We start from the raw sequence: 22,193 nt of genomic DNA, 5'->3' as shown, positions 1-22,193 counted from the left end.
AATGTCATGCTAAAACATGCTAGCAATACCTAACTAAGCTGTAAAACATACTAGCAAAGGCTAGCAACAGCTGGCAACTAAAACTTCAAAATGTACTAGATTTTGCTAGATCTGAACTTTTAAACTTGATTAAACTTTCAGACCAGGCTTTTTCAAGCCAAGCTCAAAGTTTGTCCATTTGCTCTATTTACTGTCTTAATACACCTTCCTGGTCTTATTGTAAACAATATTGTGCACATTATTATAAAGAAAGAGATTATGTATTTTTGTAATCTAACATGAAAATTGAAAATAACTCAGAATGTTCCATTAAATGTTCTCTAATTTTTCAGATTGTGTTTTTATGTATACGCTTACAGTATCTTAATATCATGTTTAGATGTTTTTATGGTAACACTTTACAAAAAGTTGTATTTGTTGACATTAATGAACTACATTCGTTAACATGAATAAACAATGAACAACACTGAAGAGTGAACAGCACTTTATCTTGCACTAATACATTTTTAACAATAAAAGTTAGTTAATATAACATGAACTAACATGAACAAACAATAAAAATGAAACCTAACACATTTACTAATGTTAACGAATAGAAACGTATTGTATAGTGTTAGCAGCTTTTTATAGCTTTTATTTCTTATATAATCATCTAAATTCAGGCAGAAACTCTAATTATTGACAGAAAACGTCTCTTATTGCCGGCAATTTGGAGTCGAGGTGTGTTTTAGGGTCTGAAGGCCTTTTTAGGGTTATCAGGTCAAGAGTATTTTCGAGATAAGAGTCTCTACAACCCTGCCGTTTGAAAAGAACAACGTCTTTTACAAGACAACAACAGCACGACAACTTACTCTAATTGTGCTCGTTGAACTGTGTTTATTGAAGCCAGTGAAAGATGGTAATTAAGAGTCAATAACACAGGTGGGTCTGACATTGGGTCGACTCGGGCTGGTATTGATATTCTCTTTCTTGATTTCTTTTGTGTGTGGAACGACACTGACTAGAAGTGCAAGGCGGGAGGAACAGAACTCTTTAGGTGCCTGTTTGTAGATAAATCAAAACCTGCATTTCTGTAATTGGCTTCTCTCGGATAATGCTCTCGAGCATGAAGAGTTTTCTGTAAAATGGAGGAAATATAAATTGGTAGTCGGCACAGGCAGGCGGGCTGATGAGTTTGTTGGCAGCTTTCCCCATCAGCGTTTCCCCCTAAATCTTAACGGAGACAAGTAACACAGCATGATGTGAGGTGAAGGGTGCTTTAAACTAATCTGTATATGCTATTTAATGTTGTTCTAACTCCAAAATCTGTATGACTTTGGTGTTCCTTGGGACTTCAAGCATTAAGTATCAATGGTTTGAGAGGTGCATATCCATTGATGCACTGTGATGGAATTCTCTTGGGATATTATTACGGAGGACATTTCGAAAGGTAAATAGACGCTTTCAGGTTGTTAGAGGCAAGTGTGTACCCCTCCTGCTGGCGGTGTGCCGCAGGGCCATGCACTTTTTTACGCTTTATATTTTTTCAGATTCTGTGTACTGGTCTGTTTATGTCTCTAACAGAGGACAGCACAGGGCTTAAATGGAAGCCCAAACCCGACCCATACCCGAGACCATGTGACCTGACCAGTACCATCAGATTTTAAGCCCGAACCAGAGCCGAACCCAAAATGCAAGCAAGAGCATTTGTTGCAGGAGACTCCATTGTGTATGTAAAGTCATAGGCAATGTTAGAAACACTATAGTAACAGTAAACACACAGTTTTGAAGAATCGGAATGGAAGAAAACATTAGATTACAGTTTATCAAGCACTGAAACTTTACTGGGTGCTGAACAATAACAGTGAAACAATCAGTCCTCTTTGCAGCCTGAACTTCTTCAGAACATCAAAGTTGTGTGATGCCTGCATTTAAAAAAAAGCTTGATGCAGTACATCGTGAAATGCAGTTGTCTTGAGATGCATTTTTAAAGAGTTCTTGACACGGTGCCTAAAAATATTTTGCAGTCCTGCGCAAGATGCTGAAGAAACAGCGAGACGCAGCGTGATGGTTAAAGATGCTTGTCCATATGGGGTTTACACAAGAAAACATTAAAAAAGAATCCGTGCTGACATGCACAAATACGCGTTTGTTGTGAACAGCCCCTGACTTGTTCGTCCACATGTGTCTGTAAGTGAGAGCGTGTTTACAAAACAAGTCATGCAGGCCTATTTATTTTTTCTTTAATTACGAACTAGGGCTGTCGATTTAATTTGTTAATTTAGAGTGATTAGCTATATAAAAAAATAACGCAATAAATCCCGGACTGTAATAAGGAACATTCCTGAGCAATTCAAGCTTGAAGTACCACCTGTTTTCTCCAGGGGGCAGTAAGCAAAACTTTAGCTGTATAGACAACACACAGCTTATTCAGAGAACAAACCAACCCTTCAGCAGACAGCACAACATTGTCTTATGTTCAATAATATGCAAATAAACAATATATTGGATTCTAAAGCCACTATTTGAATTGTCATATCAATGCTTAACGCCTCTGCCACAATAATGTAATGCATTTTAATTATCTGAATAGTATATTTTATTTGTAATTATTTAAATATAACTATTTATAATTATTTCATCATTATATATTGAATTATTGTTATTTGAGGGGCTTTCTCAGCAAATATTTATATATGCGATAAATTGCGATTAATTCGATTAAATAATTGGCACACCATGTAATTAAATCGATTAAATATTTTAAACAGCCCTATTACGAACCCAAACCCAGCCTGAACTCGAAGTCATACTTGAAAACCTGACCTTTTTTGGTTGTTGGGTCGCGTCAGGCTCGGGTCAGGTTGCAGACCTCTGGTCACGAAGATCGAGCTGTCTTCCCTGCTGTCAATGTCATGTTTAGTAAGAACAAGTTATAAATTAGATTTTTACACTTTCTGTAAAATGCAAATGATGCCTGCAAATACAAATCTCACTGCATAAATGCTAGGATGTCGGGGCCTGGGTAGCTCAGTGGTAAAAGACGCTGGCTACCACCCTTGGAGTTCGCTAGTTCACTAGTTCGAATCCCAGGTTGTGCTGAGTGACTCCAGCCAGGTCTCCTAAGCGGAGTGGTGGTGGTGTAGTGGACCAAAGCACTGAACTGGTAAGCAGAAGGTTGTTGGTTCAATCTCCACAGCCACCACCATTGTGTCCTTGAGCAAGGCACTTAGCTCCAGGTTGCTCCAAGGGGATTGTCCCTGTAATAAGGGCACTGTAATTCACTTTGGATAAAAGCGTCTGCCAAATGCATAAATGTAAATGTCCAACCAAATTGGCCCGGTTGCTAGGGAGGGTAGAGTCACATGGGGTAACCTCCTCGTGGTTGCTATAATATGGTTCGTTCTTGGTGGGGTGTGTGTGGTGAGTTGAGTGTGGATGGCGTGAAGCCTTCACATGCGCTATGTCTCCATGGCAATGTGCTCAACAAGCCATGTGATAAGATGCACGGATTGACAGTCTCAGATGCAGAGGCAACTGAGATTTGTCCTCTGCCACCTGGATTGAGGCAAATCACTATGTGACCACAAGGACTTAGAGTGCATTGGGAATTGGGCATTCCAAATTGGGAGAAAAAATAGGGGAATAAAATAAAAAATAAATGCTAGGGTGTCAAAATCAAAATTAGCCACAAGCTTGCTGCAAATTTGCCGATTGTTATTTTCACATGCAAATGAGGTTTTGATTCGCCGCAAATGTTTGCCAGAAGTTTGCAGCTCTTCACCGGTAGTGGTGAACATCCGGGAAACCTTTGGCAACAACGGACAATTTGCTGCAAGTTTGCCTCATGTGAAAATTATCAGTGGTGAATTTGCTGCAAGTTTGAGGCATATTTGCCATGAACTCGATTTTCGTAAGGGTGGTTGCTAAAGTGTTTTGGGTGGTTTTTATTGTGTTGCTATGTGGTTTCTTGGGTGTTGTTGGTAGTTGCTTACTTGTGAAAATAGTCCAGATATTACTTAAGTCCCTCCTTTAATATAAGTCTATATTTAGATATCTCGTTTAACGTCCGTCAGATGAAAATCGAAAGTGTGATCTCTTAGTTATATAACAGCACACCTCTCCTCAACAAGACACGTGATTTGAGGTAACATTCATGTCTGTAGCACAAGCACTGCAGGACAACATACACACTAAACGTTTAGTTTGTTCAAATGTCTTCCGCCGAGTATTAGCAATAATAATACTGAGGCTTGACTTAGAAAACTTCACTAATTAGCCTCTAAATTGTCTGAGCAGTTTTGCTGTGATTCTGAAGGAACACAGTACAGCGCTAGTCTCTGTGGTGTTAGCAAAGGAAAATAAAGAGCAAGGAAGCTAAGCAACTAATTCGTCTGCTGAATTCTCAAAGCAACTTTGTTTTGATTCTGTGGCTGCTGTGTTGTCGATAGATTTGCATTTTTTCCTCTTTTTGCTTTGATCGCTTTTGTTTGTACAACATGCTAGAAAAAGTCAAATATTATTTAATAAGACCGATTCAACCTGACTACATTTAGTTACACCAACAAAAGTAACTTTTAATGATCAGATCAGGTAGAAAAAGCTATTTAAAAGATAGTTCACTCTCATGTCCTTCCAAATGACCTTTACGGTGAACACAAAAGAAGATGCTTAGCAGAATGTTAGCCAAATTCACTTTCATTGCATCTTTTTTCGATACAGTTAAAGTGAATGTTGACTGAGGCTAACATTCTGCTAAACATCTCCTGTTGTGTTCAACAGTAAAAAAAAAAAAAAAGTCATTTGGAATGACATACTGTAAGAGTGAGTTAACAATGACATAATTGTAATTTTAAGGTGAACTATCAACTATCACAGGTAACAACTGCACTTTTACAGTGTATAATTGACATATGTGTCCTTTGTTTTTCCTGCAGATTGTTGGAACTGGAGAGTAGCGGGCAGAAGAGAGAATTGCGTCTTCACTTCCAGACGAAGGATAAGCAAACGTACACAGAGATTTTCCCGTACATGCTCGCTGACGACCAGTGGCACAAAGTTTCGGTGGCCATCAGTGCTTCACATGTGGCACTGTATGTTGACTGCAACAGGTAGAGTACTCAGTGGTGCAGCGTTTTTACTTCTACTCCCTCAAACTGATGGCTTTTTAAACATGTCTACTTTGATTGTGGTGTTTCTCTTCAGAATCTATGAGCGAGTGGTAGCGATTCCTCTCATGGAAATACCAGAAGACACCTCGTTTTGGGTCGGACAGAGAAACAGTGTGCACAGCTTATTTAAGGTATTTTATTAACTATATTCTTTTTCTATAAACTATATTCACAAACATTTATTTTAACATGTTAATAGAGACTGACCATGTGTGGAATAGTATGCAGTATGTATACTGTGCATAGTACACACATTTTCTGTATGCAAGGAAAGCCCGGATTATATAATATCATTGCCAAAATGTGCAATCCTTGCACATTTTCTCCCCTGTTAAGAACTTTCCCTTTTTAAACATTTCTCTATACAAGACAATATAACATCATAACCCAACACATTGTCTCTCTACACATTTCAGAACTTTTCTTAACTTATTTTTTTTTTCTTTCTTCTACAAGTCCAACCTCTTAGGTGGCTGTGACACTCTGCCTGACTCTGTTTGTTCTGTATCAGTGTCTGGTGTAGTGTGTGTGTAAATGTCAGTCTCTGTATTTGATTGTGTCGCTTGTTGAAGCTGATGGATCACACGGAGATGAGTACGGTTTATCCTGACCAGCCCATCTTCTGTTCCAATAAGAACGTGGGGCTGGTGTCTGGGACATTACAGTTCCATGTGTTTTCTCCAATGGCAGCCAAACGTTTTCCCCTGGCTGCTACACAGGAAGGGGTCGAGCTCTGTGATATCTGTTATAATACTGCTGCTGTTGTTTCTTTCCTTTTGTCTCCCGATGTGAAGCTGCCTCCCCACAAGCAGCTGTGCTGGTGAATACCCATTCTCCAATGGTGTGGAACGATATATCAGTTTCCTTATCTCCTCCTCCTTTCCACAAACCTTTGTCTATGGCCACAGCACACTCTGCTTCTCCATTCTCCTGTAGGTATAACGGACTACTAATTATGTGAGTAAGTCCACACTCAGATGCAAAGTCCTTGATGAGAGCAGAACTGTATTGTGGCCCATTGTCCGACACTACTGTCTCTGGAATACTGTGTCAGCTGAACACCTCTTTCAGTGCAGATATGACTGTGCTGGAGGTGGATACCTTAAGTCGAGCAACCTCAATATACCGAGAAAAATAGTCAATAACAAGCAGATAGTTCTCCTTCTCCCAGAAGAAAATATCAGTGCCAATGCATTGGCATGATCTTTCTGGTATGGGTGTCATTAACAGGGGCTCACTCTGTGCATGCCTGTGTTGAGCATAGACACTGCATCGTTCAACAAGCTGACTGATGCGTACGGACAGACCTGGCCACCAGACCGACTGACGAACTCTGGCCCTGAACTTGACACTTCCCTGGTGGCCCTCATGAAGGATTTTCAGCATCTCTTTCCTCATGGAACTGGGGATTACGATTCTTGCCCTTTTAAGAGGAGGTCTCCAGCCATGGAGACATTTTCTCACTCTTTCCAGTATGGCCAAAGCTTTGGTGAAAGGTGGGTTTTCTCTGGCCACTCTGTCTGGCAGTAGCACCGGAGCTTTCCACAGACTGGGTCGGCTTTTTGTTTGTCAATTATTTGTTTCAGCCTTATTTCTGTTGCTGGCAGGCTCTGCACGACAGAGTCAACGAACACTTTCACATCTGCCTCGTGGTCTATTTCCTCTTGTGAGAGTGTCATGGCAAGTCATTTTTATTTGTATAGCGCTTTTCACAACACACATCATTTCAAAGCAGCTTTACAGAAAGTCATGCATTAACAGAAAATGAAACTGTAATATTGTAACACAGCCTCACAAGCAGAAGGGAAGGAGAACACAGGGAAGTGAGGTTTCCAGATTCAGGTATGCATTTTAATTGTCCATCTCAGTGCTTTACAATTTCACTAACTCATCAGTCTCACAGGCACGGAGTTATTTAAACACATCAGCTTCACAGGCATATAGTTACTTAAACACTTCAGCTTCACAAACATAATAGATTAAACACAACGGCTTCTGTAGCACCGAGGCCTTCCTTGTGCCAGTCTCTCTCCCTGGATGATGGTGGCATGGCCGTTTATATGCCGCTCTCCCCATGCTCACTGGAATTAGAGAAAGGTGTTAAACATAATCTAGCTCAGGTGCAAGCACCCTTACCGCTTTCTTTCTCTCCGGACAGACTCTCCGGATTACGCCCCTGCTGTCATAAATATCTATAAAATCTTGGAGTCATCATTGAGTAGCTTGATTAAATTTGATTGTAAATTGTGAATAAAGTTAAATAATTAAATAATAATTGTATTTAGAACCCCAGTGAGCAAGCTGAAGGCGACTGTAGCAAGGAACACAAAACTCCATAATATGTTGGTTAATGGAGAAAAATAACCTTGGGAGAAACCAGAATCACTGTGGGGGCCAGTTCCCCTCTGACTAAACAACATGAATATAATGACAATATTAGTTATTTGTGTGCAGTGCAAGTCATGGTTTAAATGATTAAACTAAGTAAGTGTAAAGGTCAGTGTTTAAAAAAAGATTTTTAATGAACTGTAAGATTAATGTCTAATGTCTTTGAAGTTCATCCTGGATTAACTGCAGAAGTTCACATATATGCATTGTCCTTTGTTAGTTGGCTGATGAAAGCTTTTGTTGGCAATGAAATGATAGTCTATGTATTCCATTCCAAGAGTGTAACACATTCAATGGAAAGGAGGAGGCGAGAACCGGTTGATAATATAAATAATGGTTTAATAATAAACTGAACCAAAAGACACACACACACACATACACACACAGGTGTCGGGCAGCTGCCCGTAACTTTCTCTTTGTCGCACTGCCGTCTCCGGTCGCCTTTATCCCTCTCAGACTTAATCAGCCTAATTAGGGGCCGGGTGTGCGGAATCACGACCCGGCCCCGCCTCTGCCCTGCCACATTCCTCCCTCGTTCTCTGATGCCGGGGAGCCCCTGGCATGACGTACATCCCCCCCCCCCCTTTCTACCTGGATCAGGGAGGGGACAAGGGGAGGGAAACAAAAAAAATAAATGCGGTACCTACACACTGTAACAGTGATCGTACCAAGAAAAACCACAATAATATTTAAAAGAGAGGGAAAGGCCAACGCGGTGCGGCAGCAGGAGAGAGAGAGAGAGGAGAGAGAGAGAAAAAAAATAATAATTTACTCACTGGTTCTCCGATATGCCGTAGCCTGGTCCTTGACCACTCCTCCACCCTCTAGTGGATGACAGCCGTGCCTCCCCAGGTGGATCGGAGGCAGTCCTCCGGCCCCTGGCGGATGGAATGCCCCGCCGCATTCCGGTGGATGGAAGGGGTCTCCCTCCCCCACCCCTGGCAGCGGCCCTGACTGCTCCAGGTGGCCAGTTAGGAGTCCCTCCTCCCCTCGCGGTCGGCGGCTGTTCCTTCGCTCTCAGGTGGCCGGGCTCCTCCATCCCCCGGTGGATGGCCACGGCTGCTCCGTTGGGGTGGATGGTAATGGCGAGGACTCTACTATGGCGCATCCCTCCTACTTCCCGGGTTTTGGCACCAGTGTAACACATTAAATGGAAAGGAGGAGGCAAGAACCGGCTTGAAAGTATAAATAATGGTTTAGTAATAAACTGAACCAAAAGACACACACACAGGTGTTGGGCAGCTACCCGTAACTCTCTCTCTGTCGCACTGCCGTCTCCGGTCGCCTTTATCTCTCTTGGGCTTAATCAGCCTAATTAGGGGCCGGGTGTGCGGGCCTGACCTCCGCCCTGCCACATCCATCAGTCATCAGTAGACAAAAGTGATGCAGGCAGAGATCAATGAGGAGCATCGCAGTTCAACTGGCAGATAATTTCGGTGAGGTTCGGTGGGGTCCATGGTTTAGGCAGTGGCATATGAAGTATCTGATGTCTTACAGTTGGAGTTGGCATCAGTTCATCCTCTGAAGTCCATTGTAAAAGACTGAAGTGATGTCTGGCTAGCATTGGCTGTAGTTTATCATCATCACTCAGCGACATGTAGCATTGGAGTCCGACACCAAGCAGGAATGGAGCTGGATCCAGCCGGCTCTGGTAATCTCGGGATATGAGGTTGAGACAGGGAAACAAATAGAATAATATTAGCGTAGATGCCATTAAATTTTATGCAGAGTTATAGATCATGATACATGTTTCTGGTTCCGGCAGACCTAACTAAAGCAGCCTAATTGTGAGTTGATGGATAAATTAGGTGTATGCCTGGCTAAATAGATGAGTCTTTAATCTAGACTTAAACTGAGTGACTGTGTCTGCATCCCGAACAGTGTTAGGCAGACTCTTCCATAGTTTAGGAGCCAAATAGGAAAAGGATCTACCTCCTTTTGTGGATTTTGATATTCTAGGAACTATTAACAAGCCAGAATTTTGTGATCATAATGATTGTGATGGAATATAGCATGGTAGAAGGTCACTTAAGTACTGTGGAGACAGACCATTCAAAGTTTTGTATGTAGTTAACAGAATTTAAAAATTTATATGAAATTTAACAAGTAGCGAATGTAATGACGATAAAATGGGGCTAATATGATCATATTTCTTGGTTCTAGTTAGCACTCTGGCAGCTGCATTTTGAAGAAATTGAAGTTTATATATTGATCTTGCTGGACATCCTCCCAGTAATGCATTACAATAATCTAGTCTTGAGGTCATGAGCGCATGAATCAGTTTTTCGGCATCAGCAACAGAGAGCATGTGTAGTAACTTAGCAATATTTTTGAGGTGGAAGAATGCTGTTCTACAAACATTGGAAATTAGATTTTCAAAGGACAGATTGGTATCAAATATAACACCCAAGTTCTTCACTGTAGAAGACGATGTAACAGTACATCCATCAAGAGTCAAATTTTATTTTAGCGGTTTATTTTTAGAGGTTTATGGTCCAATAATTAGTACCTCTGTTTTGTCAGAATTGAGTTGATGGAAATTTCTGGCCATCCAATCTTTGATTTCATTGAAACGCTCTGCTAATTTGGAGAATTATGAATTTTCATTGGGTTTAGAAGAAATATAAAGTTGGGTATCATCGGCATAACAGTGGAAACTTATTCCATGATTCCTGATAATATCTCCCATGGGAAGCATATATAAGGAGAAAAGCAGAGGTCCTAAAACTGATCCCTGTGGCACTCCATACTTAACTTTTGTTTGATTTGACAGTTCCTTGTTTACACACACAAAGTGGTAGCGGTCTGAAAAATAGGACCTAAACCATGCTTATGCAAGTCCACTAATGCCAACATAATTCTCCAGCCTATTCAAGAGAATGTCTACTGTGTCGAAGGCAGCACTAAGATCTAAAAGCACCAGAAGAGAAATTACAGCCACAATCAGATGATAAGAGCAAGTCATTTGTAACTCTGATAAGTGCAGTCTCTGCACTGTGATGGGGCCTAAATCCTGACTGATATTGTTCATATATACTATTTCTCTGTAGAAATGAACATAATTGGGAGGACACAACCTTTTCTAGTATTTTTCACATAAATGGGAGATTTGAAATCGGTCTGTAATTAGCCAATTCTCCAGGATCAAGCTGTGGCTTCTAATAAGCAGTTTGATAACTGCCATTTTAAAGTTTCTTGGGACATGTCCTAAGGATAGCGATAAGTTAATAATATTAAGAAGAGGTTCTGAGATTTCAGGAAATACCTCTTTTAAGAACTTAGTTGGTATTGGATCTAACATACATGTTGTGGCTTTGATTTTTTGATAAGTTTTGTTAGCTCTTCATGACCTATGACAGCGAAGGTTTGAAGCTGCTTGTGAGGAAAATTATGAGACACTGTTTTCTGAGGTGCTATGACAGTTGATTGCATAATTTCCATTTTTAATTCTGATTATTTCAATTTGATCAGTAAAGAAATTCATGAAAACATTACTATTGTGCTGCGATGGAATATCTGGTTCAGTCGATGCTTTATTCCTAACCAATTTAGCCACAGTACTGAATAAACACCTAGGATTGTTGTGGTTATTTTCTATGAGTTTGCTAAAATATGCTGACCTGGCAGGTTTTAGTGCCAGTCTGTAGCTACAGACAGTATCCTTTCATGCACAGTGAAATACCTCTAATTTTGTATTCTTCCACTAGCATGAGTGTGATCATTGTACCATGGTGTGGGGCTTTTTTCTTTAAATTTCTTTAATTGAAGGGGGGCGACACTATCAAGAGTGCTAGAGAAGTCTGTATTTATATTTTCTGTTATTACATCAAGTTCTTCTAGACTTTTTGGCTTACTGAGTATGTGAGACAATTCTGGAAGATTATTAGTGAAGCTATCTTTAGTGGTCGAAAGAATAGTTCTACCTGAATGATAGCGTGATATAGATTGAGCAACATTAGCTAATCGCAGCAAACAAGAGACAATGTAATGATCTGAGATGTCATCACTCTGCGGCAGAATTTCTATAGTATCAACATCAACTCCATATGACAGAATTAAATCTAGCCTATGATTATGGCGATGAGTTGGTCCTGTCACATTTTGTCTGACTCCAAGACAGTTGAGAATATCGATAAATGCTAATCCCAATGTGTCATTTTCATTATCTATGTGAGTGTTGAAGTCACCAACAATTAAAGCTCTATCTACAGTAACTACAAGATCTGATAGAAAATGTGCAAATTCACCAAGGAAATCTACGGCCCGGGTGATCTATCTACTGTAGCAAGGGCAAAAGGCGGCAGAGATTTTTTATTTATATCTGACAGTGTCACATTAAACATTATTATTTCAAAAGACTTAAACTTATATCCCGTCCTCTGAGTAACATCAAAAACTTCACTGTAAATTGTAGCAACACCTCCTCCTCGACCCTTCAGATGAGGCTCATATTTATAACAATAACCTGAGGGAGTAAATACATTTAAACTAATATATTCATCCGGTTTAAGCCAGGTTTCAGTCAAACATTGCACATCCAAACCATGATCTGTTATAATTTAATTTACAATTAGTGCTTTGGTTGAAAGAAACGCTCGAGGCCCGTTAAATGCATTTAACAATGGTGGCTGGAGTCTCTATTTCCACGTTCCTTACAATAGAATCACCAATTATTAAGGCTCTTTTAACATGATTCTCAGTGGGTGCATAACTGAGTAGGGAGAATCGATTGCAAACCCTAACAGGAACGGGAGAGAAGTGTCCATTTGCTGAGCGAGTATGCCACTGAGACGTCACCCAAACGATAAAACGATGAACGTATAAGAATAATAATAAGCAATGCTAAGCAGGCGAGCAAGCTACAAACACTTGTGCAGCCTGCCGGCAGCAACCGGAACAGGAACAGCCAGCAACCGGAACAATGGAAGTGAATGTACCAGTAGTACAGAGTACAGAGTACAGAGTGTGTGCTTAACAGGTGCTCTTGACAGCACATCTGCCGCAATTAGCTGCTTCCCAGGCACATGGATTATGTCGTAATTGAACTTCATCAGTCTCAGTCTAAATCTTAGGACACGAGGAGGGAGCTGGTCTAGTGCTTTGGTGCTCAGCAAAGATACTAGAGGCTTGTGATTGGTCTCAAGTGTGAACTTTAACCCCAGCAGGCAGGAAGAAAGGTGTTCACATGCCCATGTCGCTGCAAAAGCCTCCTTCTCAATCTGGGCGTAGTGTTTCTCTGCATCTGACAACCCTCTGGAGATGAACACTACTGGCTTCCAGATACCATCATCTGGTTGTTTTTGGATCAGCACTCCTCCTAACCCAAATAATGAGACATCTACCAATGAGGTACTGGTTCCCGGGCCGTACAGGACTTTGCAGGGTGGCTATGGTGCACCGTGTATGACTGCAGAAAAACTGCTACTTGGAATTGCTGTAACTGCTGTGCCAGTGTCCAGCTTGAACTCTGTATTTTGACTGTTTAATCTGATCAGTTCAACCCACTCATTTGAACGTTACATTTATATAGCTCTTTTCTGACACTATACTCAAAGCGCTTTACACAGTGAACAGGGGACTGTCCTCAACCACCACCAGTATGCAGCATCCACCTGGATGATGCGATGGCAGCCATAGTGTGCCAGTACACTCACCACACACCAGCTATTGTTGTAGAGGAGAGAGAAGAGTTATAGAGCCAATTAGTGGATGGGGATTATTAGGAGGCCATGATTGAGAAAGGACACTGGGGTTACACCCCTACTCTTTACGAGAATTGCTCTAGGATTTTTAATGACCATAGAGAGTCAGGACATCGGTTTAACGTCTCTGTTGAACACAATTCCCCCAGAAAAGCAACGTCTTTCATACTCTGTTCCTCTTGCTCCAACTGACCAGCATTGCTTTGCAAAATGTCCCTTTTTATGACATTTACGGCATTCTGTCTCACCTGCCGAGCACTCTTTCCAGTTGTGTCTCTTTGTATTTCCACATCTTCCGCAACCTGAAGAGTTACAGTCTTTGTCCGCTTTACTGGGGGGCTTTTGCTTTGGCCATTTCACAATGTTTTGTGACTGTCATGTTTTTGTGCGCACCGCATCAACATCCCCTGCTGTCCGCCCTTCTCGCAAACTGCCACACAGGATGGGCTGCTGTCTCTTTATAGCCTTGCTTTGCCTCACTTTGGTCATGGCTTTTGCCATTGTGAGCTCAGGATCTAGTTGCAAACTTTTAGACAGTATTTCGTCCTGTATGCCAACAATAATCCTTTCTCTTATTAATTCCTCTCTTAGTGCTCCAAACTCACAATGTTCCGCAAGCACATGGACAGCAGTAATAAAAGCTTCTACACTCTCCTGCCTCTTGATTTTGTCTGTTGAAACATGCTCGCTCAAAGATCATGTTGTGTTTGCTGACACAGTGCTGTGTGAAAGCTGTTTTCACCCCCTCATATGACTTTTTCTCCTAAGGAAAGTTAAAGGAAGAACATTCAGGATATCTTCAGCTTTGTTTCTTATTGTATACATGAACGTATTGACCTAATATACCTGTGACTGTTTGTCTTAGTCTGACGCAATTCTATAATGCTCAAAGCGTTGCATCGATGTGGGCCATTCACTTACATTGCTGAAGTCAAACTTGCCTGGAAATATCAGCTGTGGTGTCAGATGTGGCACATTTGCTGCTTCATCCATTTTCACTTTTATTTATTTATTTATGATCAAATTGCCAAAAGGTTACACAAAACTTGAGAAAAACATAAAAATAACTGTATTCACATTATAGCAAAAAGCAACTTACAAACATATACATTTTTCATCAGAGTGTGTTTTCTGGGAATCAAACCTATGACCTTTGCATTAGTTGCGCTTTACTGAATACCACTCGCTGAATTAAGCATGTAACATCATAAGATCATGTGGCAACAATGTAGTATACTTTAGTTTACAAAATAATTCAGCATACTACATACTAAAACAGAAAAGTTTATCATTTCATACTGCATTCTTACTAATTATGCAATTTAATGTAGCAAACTACTGTTAAATGTAGCATATTACAGTTTACAAAATAATGCAGTATACTAGTACTTTGTTTATCAGTGCATGCAACTGAAATGTTTATCACTGCATACTGCATTTCTCACTAATTATGCAATGCAGTGTAGCATTATGTTGAACAGTTTGCAAAATAATGCAGCAAACAACATACTGCTTTGTTTTTCCATGCATTCTACTGAGATGTTTATCACTGCATAATGCATTTCTTATGAATTAAGCAATATAATGTAGCATACAATTGTTTAATATAGCATACTACAGTTTACAGTATAATGTAGCATGCTACATACTACGTCATGCGTTCATACTTCTGAAACATTAGAGTTGCATAATGCATTTCTTATGAATTATAATGTAATGTTCCATACTACCCTTTAATGTAGCATACAGTTTACAAAATAATGCAGTATACTACATACTACTTTGTTTAACAGTGCATACAACTGAAAAGTTTATCATTGCATACTGCATTTCTCACTGATTATGCAATGTAATGTAGCATACTATGGTTCAATGTGGTATACTACAGTGTTTACACGATAATACAGCATACTAGATACTGCTTTATCTGTGCATAGTACTGCAACCTTTATTGTTGCATAATGCACATTCTTTCACATAATATTCTTAAACATAGTATGCAGTACTGTATATATTGCATGTATACAGTATGCAATAAGCAGTAGGCTACATAAAATAGAATATTATATTCACAGAAGAATGGATATTTCCATTCAGTGATGTGAGAGGAATTATATTCTTCTTTATTCTAATTCACACCCCCATCTGTGATCTATTAGAGTACAGAGCCTTATTTAATTCTCATTAACATACACTGTAATGTGTGCGTGTGTATGAGAGTGAGCTCTTAAAGATATGTAAGTGTCACTGCGGATTGTAAAATATCTCTTGTGTTAATTGGCAGATGGGGGTGTTTGTGGCTCTCGACGAGCATTCTCACCCCGCACCCCTGCTTCTGTCTCCACGGAGACGCTGATTAGTGCTCTTACGGTCTGCTGGTTTTTGACTAAAAGCAAATAAATCTCTCTTTTTTTATTCACATACACAAATCACACACATTTTCATTTTGAACGTCAAGATGTCGTTGAATGTTTCCTTTGATTTTCAGCCAATTCATTTTCCCTGGAATATTAAAAAGAGATTCTGCATTAAACTTAAATGACAATGGAGTGGCCGTTTGCACTCAAAGTGCTGCTGAGAAATATTGATGTACAGTTTTACATGGCAGTGATCAAAGGCACCATTACCGTTCGATTAGCAATGATTCAACACTCGTTGACCGAGTGAAGGCCCCTAATTTAAACACTCGCTGTGAGTGTGTGCAACCCGCACAGAAACTAAATTACATCCCGAGTTCATCTAAATTCCAAGCGCTCACCTCTATTTGCCTGTCATCGCCATGAAGAATCCTGGGAAAGCAGCATCGGCTTTGGAATTTATTGCTGGAAAATTGAAGAAGCAAGACAATTTCGAAAACAATTTCTCATAAGTCACGGCGCTCAACTCCTGTGAGGGCCAAAATGCTTTTCTGGAGAGGAGATGGGCCAGGTTGCCATGGATACAGAGTGTCTATTTGCGATGCTGCAGAGCGCTGCGTGTCCGAGGTATGAAGGCCAATCAAATTAAGGCACGTATGAAACAAATTGAATCTGTATGTGGTTGTTATGCGTATCAGAGTGGGACAGCGGCAACTGCGAGCTGTTATTACGCTTGTGCCACCCACATCCTTTCCTCTGCCCAATGCATATTATGTTCAATTACAGAGAGCGCGGCCTTGCCCACCTCCTATTAAACTCGCCGCGGTTCCCCACACTCAGTTGATTCCCGCCACGTTAAAAACAGTGTTTCATCTCTGCTGGATTCTGAGTGGAGTGTTTGATTACTGTGGTGCACGGGCATTTGGATTTGCATCGCCATGTTGAAAAATGCTCGCTGACAAGTTTCCAACTTCCCAAACACACCATGAACGTTCATACTGTCTTCATACATCAAAATTTAGGTTCAAATTTATATGAAAATGTAGTTTGCAGGTATATGCCATTATGGTGATTATCGTAAATGAAAACAAAAACAAATAAGAAAACTACATAAATGCAAACATTTTTGTAAACAGTTGGAAAAACTGAAACTAAACTAAAATAACTTTTCGTGTCATGAAAACATTTATTAACTATAAACTATTACTGTAAAAAAAGCACAAATGTGTGTTCCAGTGAGACACTTACAATGGAAGTCAATGGGGTCAGTAATCTGTAAACATTAAAATACTCACTGTTTTAAAAGTATAGACACAAGACATAAACAATATGTGTGTTAACATGATTTTACTGTGATAAAATCACTTACTAACCACATCTGTGCAGTTATAGACAATTTTACAACTTCGTTACCATGACGACGTAAAGCCGTAAACCCTGTAATCCCAAAGTCGATTTAAACAATGTTACAGCTCAAATAATTCACAAGTTTTAACAGAATAATTTTTATAAATGCTTTTATAAAATTATAAGCTTCACATTTCTGACTTTAAACCCTCCAAAGATGGACCCCATTGACTTCCATTGTAAGTGCCTGACTTGATCCTCCATTTTTGGTCTTTTAAAAGAAAATGAGGGACGAGTCGAAATTAATTTTTATCGTAATCCACATTATGTCACAAATGCTGTTGATTGAGCTAAAATTGTACTGAACCCTGAATATTCCTTTAAATAATATTAACAGTAAAAATGAAATGCTGTGTAAGCTAAAAATACTTGATAAACTAAAAATATGTAAATATGTTTTTGACTAACCTCAGACCACGGTTTTAATTGCATGGAGTGATGCAGGTGGTGCCGTTGAACATACAGGGCTCTATTTTCATGAGAGCGCAAAGCACAGTGATGCGCGCTGCGACCATGCACAATGTCTTATCCGATTTTCGTGCCAGCGCAAAGCGCAAGTGGGCATGGGCGGGAGTGTTTGTACTACTCTGGGTGTATGTGTGCAAACTGTGGGTGTACTGTATGTTAATGAAGTGGCGCAAAGCACAGTTTGCACTTTTCCTGAGAAATGTGTCATTACGATAAGACGTTTCAAAAGCAGGTCTTATCTCAGCGCAAAGTCCAAATTTAGTTCCTGAATTTGCAGTTTGAGGATTTCAACAGCAGGTGGTCATAAAGTTCATGCACAAACTCTTAAGATATAGTGGAACATCAAATTATGTCCATGACGATCACTTTTGTGTGAAACAAATATTTATGAGATTTGTGTTAACTATCTTTAGATCATGGTTTATTTTTTTCAGTTATTATTATTATTATTATTATTATTATGTTTATATTTACAATTGTATTTATGATCTAATTTATATCAGTAAGGCTATTTCCATGTACACCGCTCTATGTGCGGTCTGAAATGCAATTGTCCTTGTGTTTCGTCGCCGGACAGCAATTCCAAGTACACTTCATGTCGCCTTTGAAGGAATGCAATGTGAATGTTGTACAAAGTAACGTTTATCTTTAACAACACTATCAAACAACAACGCCACTACAACATGGGCCACCACCTTGTTGTTTTGGATTGAATGGATCACATGACTGCATCACAGGACAACAAACACCACATTTTCAATGCGTATAAAAGGAGCGTGTCCCATTTAATGCAAAAAATAATGTTCAACTTATTATGAGTGCGTTGGCTTTGTTTATATCACTGGTGCTTGACAGGGAATGGACTATATAATAGGACGGAGACAGTGCCAGAGAAGAACCTCAGTTGACCCGATTAGCACCTTACGCATGCTATTTCGCCAAACCCACTTGTGCATAGACTTAGCGTGTGCTTGCATGAAAATGTCAAATCTTCATGGCCATGCCCACTGACTTTGCGCTTATGACTTACGGCATTGCGCTGTGCTTAGGCCCAAAGTATTGTGTTAATCTCATAAACAGTATAATAAATTGCATGAATTCTGTAAACCTCAAATAATTAGTAAACTATTGTACATCTCTAAAGTCCGTTTACATTTTAGAAGCTGCCAATATGGTGATATTGTACATACTATATCAGTGTGTATCCAGAGTATGTTAGAAGCACACTTGATGTACAAATCCCTACGAATACTAATGAAATTACATTGATTATATCGCAAATGAAAAACTCTGTGTAGTGTCCAGCTACATTCGCTGAATTCAATGTGTAAGTTTGATTCCATAAGGAGATAAAACAACTAAATATAAACCCCAATTCGAGGTAAAAAGCAATAAAGTTTAGTCTGTACCTGCCACAGTAACAGGTGATAATCCACAGAATGTGTCTTGGAAAAGGTCAATGTTATCTTTGCCCTTTATTCCACTCCATTATTAGTGTTTTCCATTGCTTACGCTTTCTGTTAACATTCTGTGAAACAAATAAAACAGCCTTGAAGCATCTAAAAGCCACATTTTTACCATCTTCACCTTCTTATCCACGAGGCTTCGCTACAAAGACGGCTGTTGACTCTATAGCAGCATGTTTGCGACTTTATAAACAACCCAGAGAACAATTTTATCACTTAAAGGTTGCTTTTTGAGAGCTTATGGCGTTCACATGTTTTATTAAAGTACCAGACATTTCTCCTACAATTCGTTAGGAGAAACTCATCAATTGTTGACAGTACAGAGCTATAAAGTTAATGTGGATCCCATAGCTCAGATCATTTGCTCTTGGGAGAATTTCTTGAAAAAAGTTTTAGTTCATATCGAGATCTCTTTTGATTGCACAGATTTAACCTCATTGCTGTCTAGAGAAACAATTGAGACACTAAAGAGATCTCATTTGTGATTTTCCTATTGGGAAACTTTGTCAATACACATTCACATTTCCTAGTATGTACTCCACACAAGTAATTACATGCTTATTAATGTGTTATAGGGCCTAACAAGTTTATTCTAACCACAAAGACTTTTTTTTTAGCCACGCTCTTTAGTTCTGCATTCACGACATGCCATAAGTTCATGAAAACAACTCAAGGTCATCGTTTTCTGAGCGCTATCTGAGTTAATGATATTTAATGTGTTTATTATGAACGGAATTAATATTTCTGATTCATTTTCCTCTTGGAGCATTATGTTTTTGACAAACCTGGTTTGAATGCAGGGAGTGATGCAAGACGTGCAGATTCTTGTAATGCCTCAAGGATACATCACGCAATGCCCCGACCTCAATCGCAGTATGTGCAATTAATTTGTTTATCTATAATTACGCACTATTTGCTGAATGAAAGATGTACATGAATGCTGAATGATCTCATTTATGTCTCTATCAGCCTGCCCGACCTGTAATGACTTCCATGGACTCGTGCAGAAGATCATGGAACTGCAAGACATCTTGGCTAAAACCTCCAGTAAGGTAAAACACAAGCTCAGTGATTCTCAACTTGGGGGTTACGACCAAAAAATGAGGGCCAATAAAAAGTGACATTTCCCTTGAATTTTCTATTTCTTTCATATTTCATCTCAAGCATGCTCTTCACTGACACTTTTGTCCACTTGGTTAACAAGTACACTAACTTTAGATAAAACTTTATTAGGGGAAAAATTGTTTGTTGTTGTGGAAATTATGACACAACTGTGGGACAGTCGTAATTTTTGAAAAATTTATAGAAATCATGGTAACACTTTATTTTAGTGTCTCTGTTACACTGTAATTACCCAAGTAAGTACAGTGTACTAAATAATGTAATAACATGTATCAACATGTACTTAAGTTATGTATTACACATGTATTACACATTGTAACTATGCATGTGTAACAGACAAATATTATTACATATGTGTAACAGGCCAGTCTTGTTACATACCTATTTGTTTAATAGGAAGATCTTGTTACATATGTAACTACATACCTTAACATGCTGTGCTTAAGTTTGAATTAACTCACTATTACACAGCTGAATACTAATATATTAATGGCTTCATAAACACTGTAAAATAAAGTGTTACCAAAATCATTTTCACACAGTAAATATATTTTTTATTTAGATGATCATAGTTTTAAACATGTAATAAATATGTAATAACATGTATTCTTTCAAATTGATTTTCATAGTTTATTATTGAAAGTATGGGTCTGGAACAAGGCCAAAATAGCCAAATCTATACATAAAAGACATTTTAAAAGTACCAAAAATAAATGATGAAGGTCTGGAAAAAAGTTTCCAAGTCCGTTTTAATGTGACCTTCATTTAACAAAAAGAAAAATGTTTAAATCTGATCATTTAGTTGAAAATTAACCCCTGAGATATGAAGTTGAAAAAATATCTTTAAATATTGATTCACTTATAGCGAGAACAAATGTGGTTTGTGTCAACCACAATGTGAGCTATTATTATTTTTATTTAATATTATAATAACCTCCTGAGACCCGAGTGCGACTGCTGTGTACATTTTCCATTTCCCTTTTTGATTTGTAAATAGTAGAACCTAATAAACAATAATAATAAAAAAAGAAGACTAAGTTGTGAAATTTTAAATAATATCAAGCTATAGAGAGTCAGATTTGATTTTATTCAAATGGTTTATTATGTGTCCATGGTGAACTAAAAACAGAACTAGTATAATACTAGAACCAACCGAAGACTCTATAGCCAAACTGACAGATTAAGGAAAAGACCGAAAAACTCACAAACCAACCAAAAATTCAGCACAGGACTGAACATGAAGGGAGCTGGTTTAGGGAGAGAAATCAGGAGGGTGCCAAGGGAGGCAGGTGTCACAGATGATCAGCTAATTAGGTAGTCACATCAGCAGGGCAACAGGGCTGAGATGATCAATGTGGCACCTGCAAAACACAAAGAAAGAGGGAGACACACGAGGGAAACAGGCAAACAGGACAAAACTGACAGCACAGTCACAACAGGGCTGTGACAGTACCCCTCCCCGATGAATGCCTCCTGGTGTCCAAACCTGACTGACCAACATAGGGGGCGCCAAGCATTGGAGAGAGGGTGGGGGAACACAGGAGGATGGCACAAAAAGAGATAAGAGATGGACGGATGAGAGGACTGCCAGGTATCCATGGCAGACCAGGGCGGAGTCAGCAGGAAGGACCAGGGCAGAGCCGACGGGACAGACCAGGGTTGCTCTAGCGGTTCTGACCAAGGAGCGGGGTCTGGAGGCCAGGGAAAGGGCTTTGGGAAAGGAGCAAGGTTAGAAGGCCAGGGAAAAGGTGTAAGGGAAGGAGTGAGATCAGGTGGCTAGGGAGGAAGGCCCAGGAATAGAGCAGGTTTAGGTAATGAGCAGGGAACAGGCTGGGCAGACAAGGAAGCAGGTCCTGACAGGGTATAGTGACTACAAGAGACAGACTGGATGACCTGAGGTTTGGGAAAGGGTAAGGGATCAAAAACTGAGGGGACTGGTACAGCTGTAGGGAATGGGTTGGTGAGGAGGCAGACCAAGGTCAGGGATAGGATGAGGGTAGGGTCTTGTAGAGGAGGGTATGTAAAAAGGCTGGGGACGAGACTAGTCCTGTGGTCTCAGGCAGAATTAGGATCGGCACAGGCTGGGCAGTGACCGCTGGGCAGATTGTGAGGGAAGAGGCAGCCATAATGGCA

The 22,193-nt window shown here is 39.8% G+C and overlaps 1 protein-coding gene across 1 annotated transcript in view; it reads left to right on the top strand.

Moving 5' to 3' along the window:
- Positions 1-22,193, top strand: part of nell2a (neural EGFL like 2a) — a 147,816-nt gene that overhangs the window by 17,687 nt on the left and 107,936 nt on the right. The window contains exons 4-7 of the mRNA XM_051690267.1: positions 4,917-5,090; positions 5,185-5,281; positions 19,739-19,811; positions 19,908-19,990. Of these exons, the coding sequence (XP_051546227.1) occupies positions 4,917-5,090; positions 5,185-5,281; positions 19,739-19,811; positions 19,908-19,990 (427 nt within the window). The remainder of the gene's footprint in view (positions 1-4,916; positions 5,091-5,184; positions 5,282-19,738; positions 19,812-19,907; positions 19,991-22,193) is intronic.

Source organism: Myxocyprinus asiaticus, chromosome 46 (assembly GCF_019703515.2).
Source record: "Myxocyprinus asiaticus isolate MX2 ecotype Aquarium Trade chromosome 46, UBuf_Myxa_2, whole genome shotgun sequence".
NCBI lineage: Eukaryota > Metazoa > Chordata > Actinopteri > Cypriniformes > Catostomidae > Myxocyprinus > Myxocyprinus asiaticus.
This window is presented reverse-complemented; position numbering and strand designations above follow the sequence as displayed.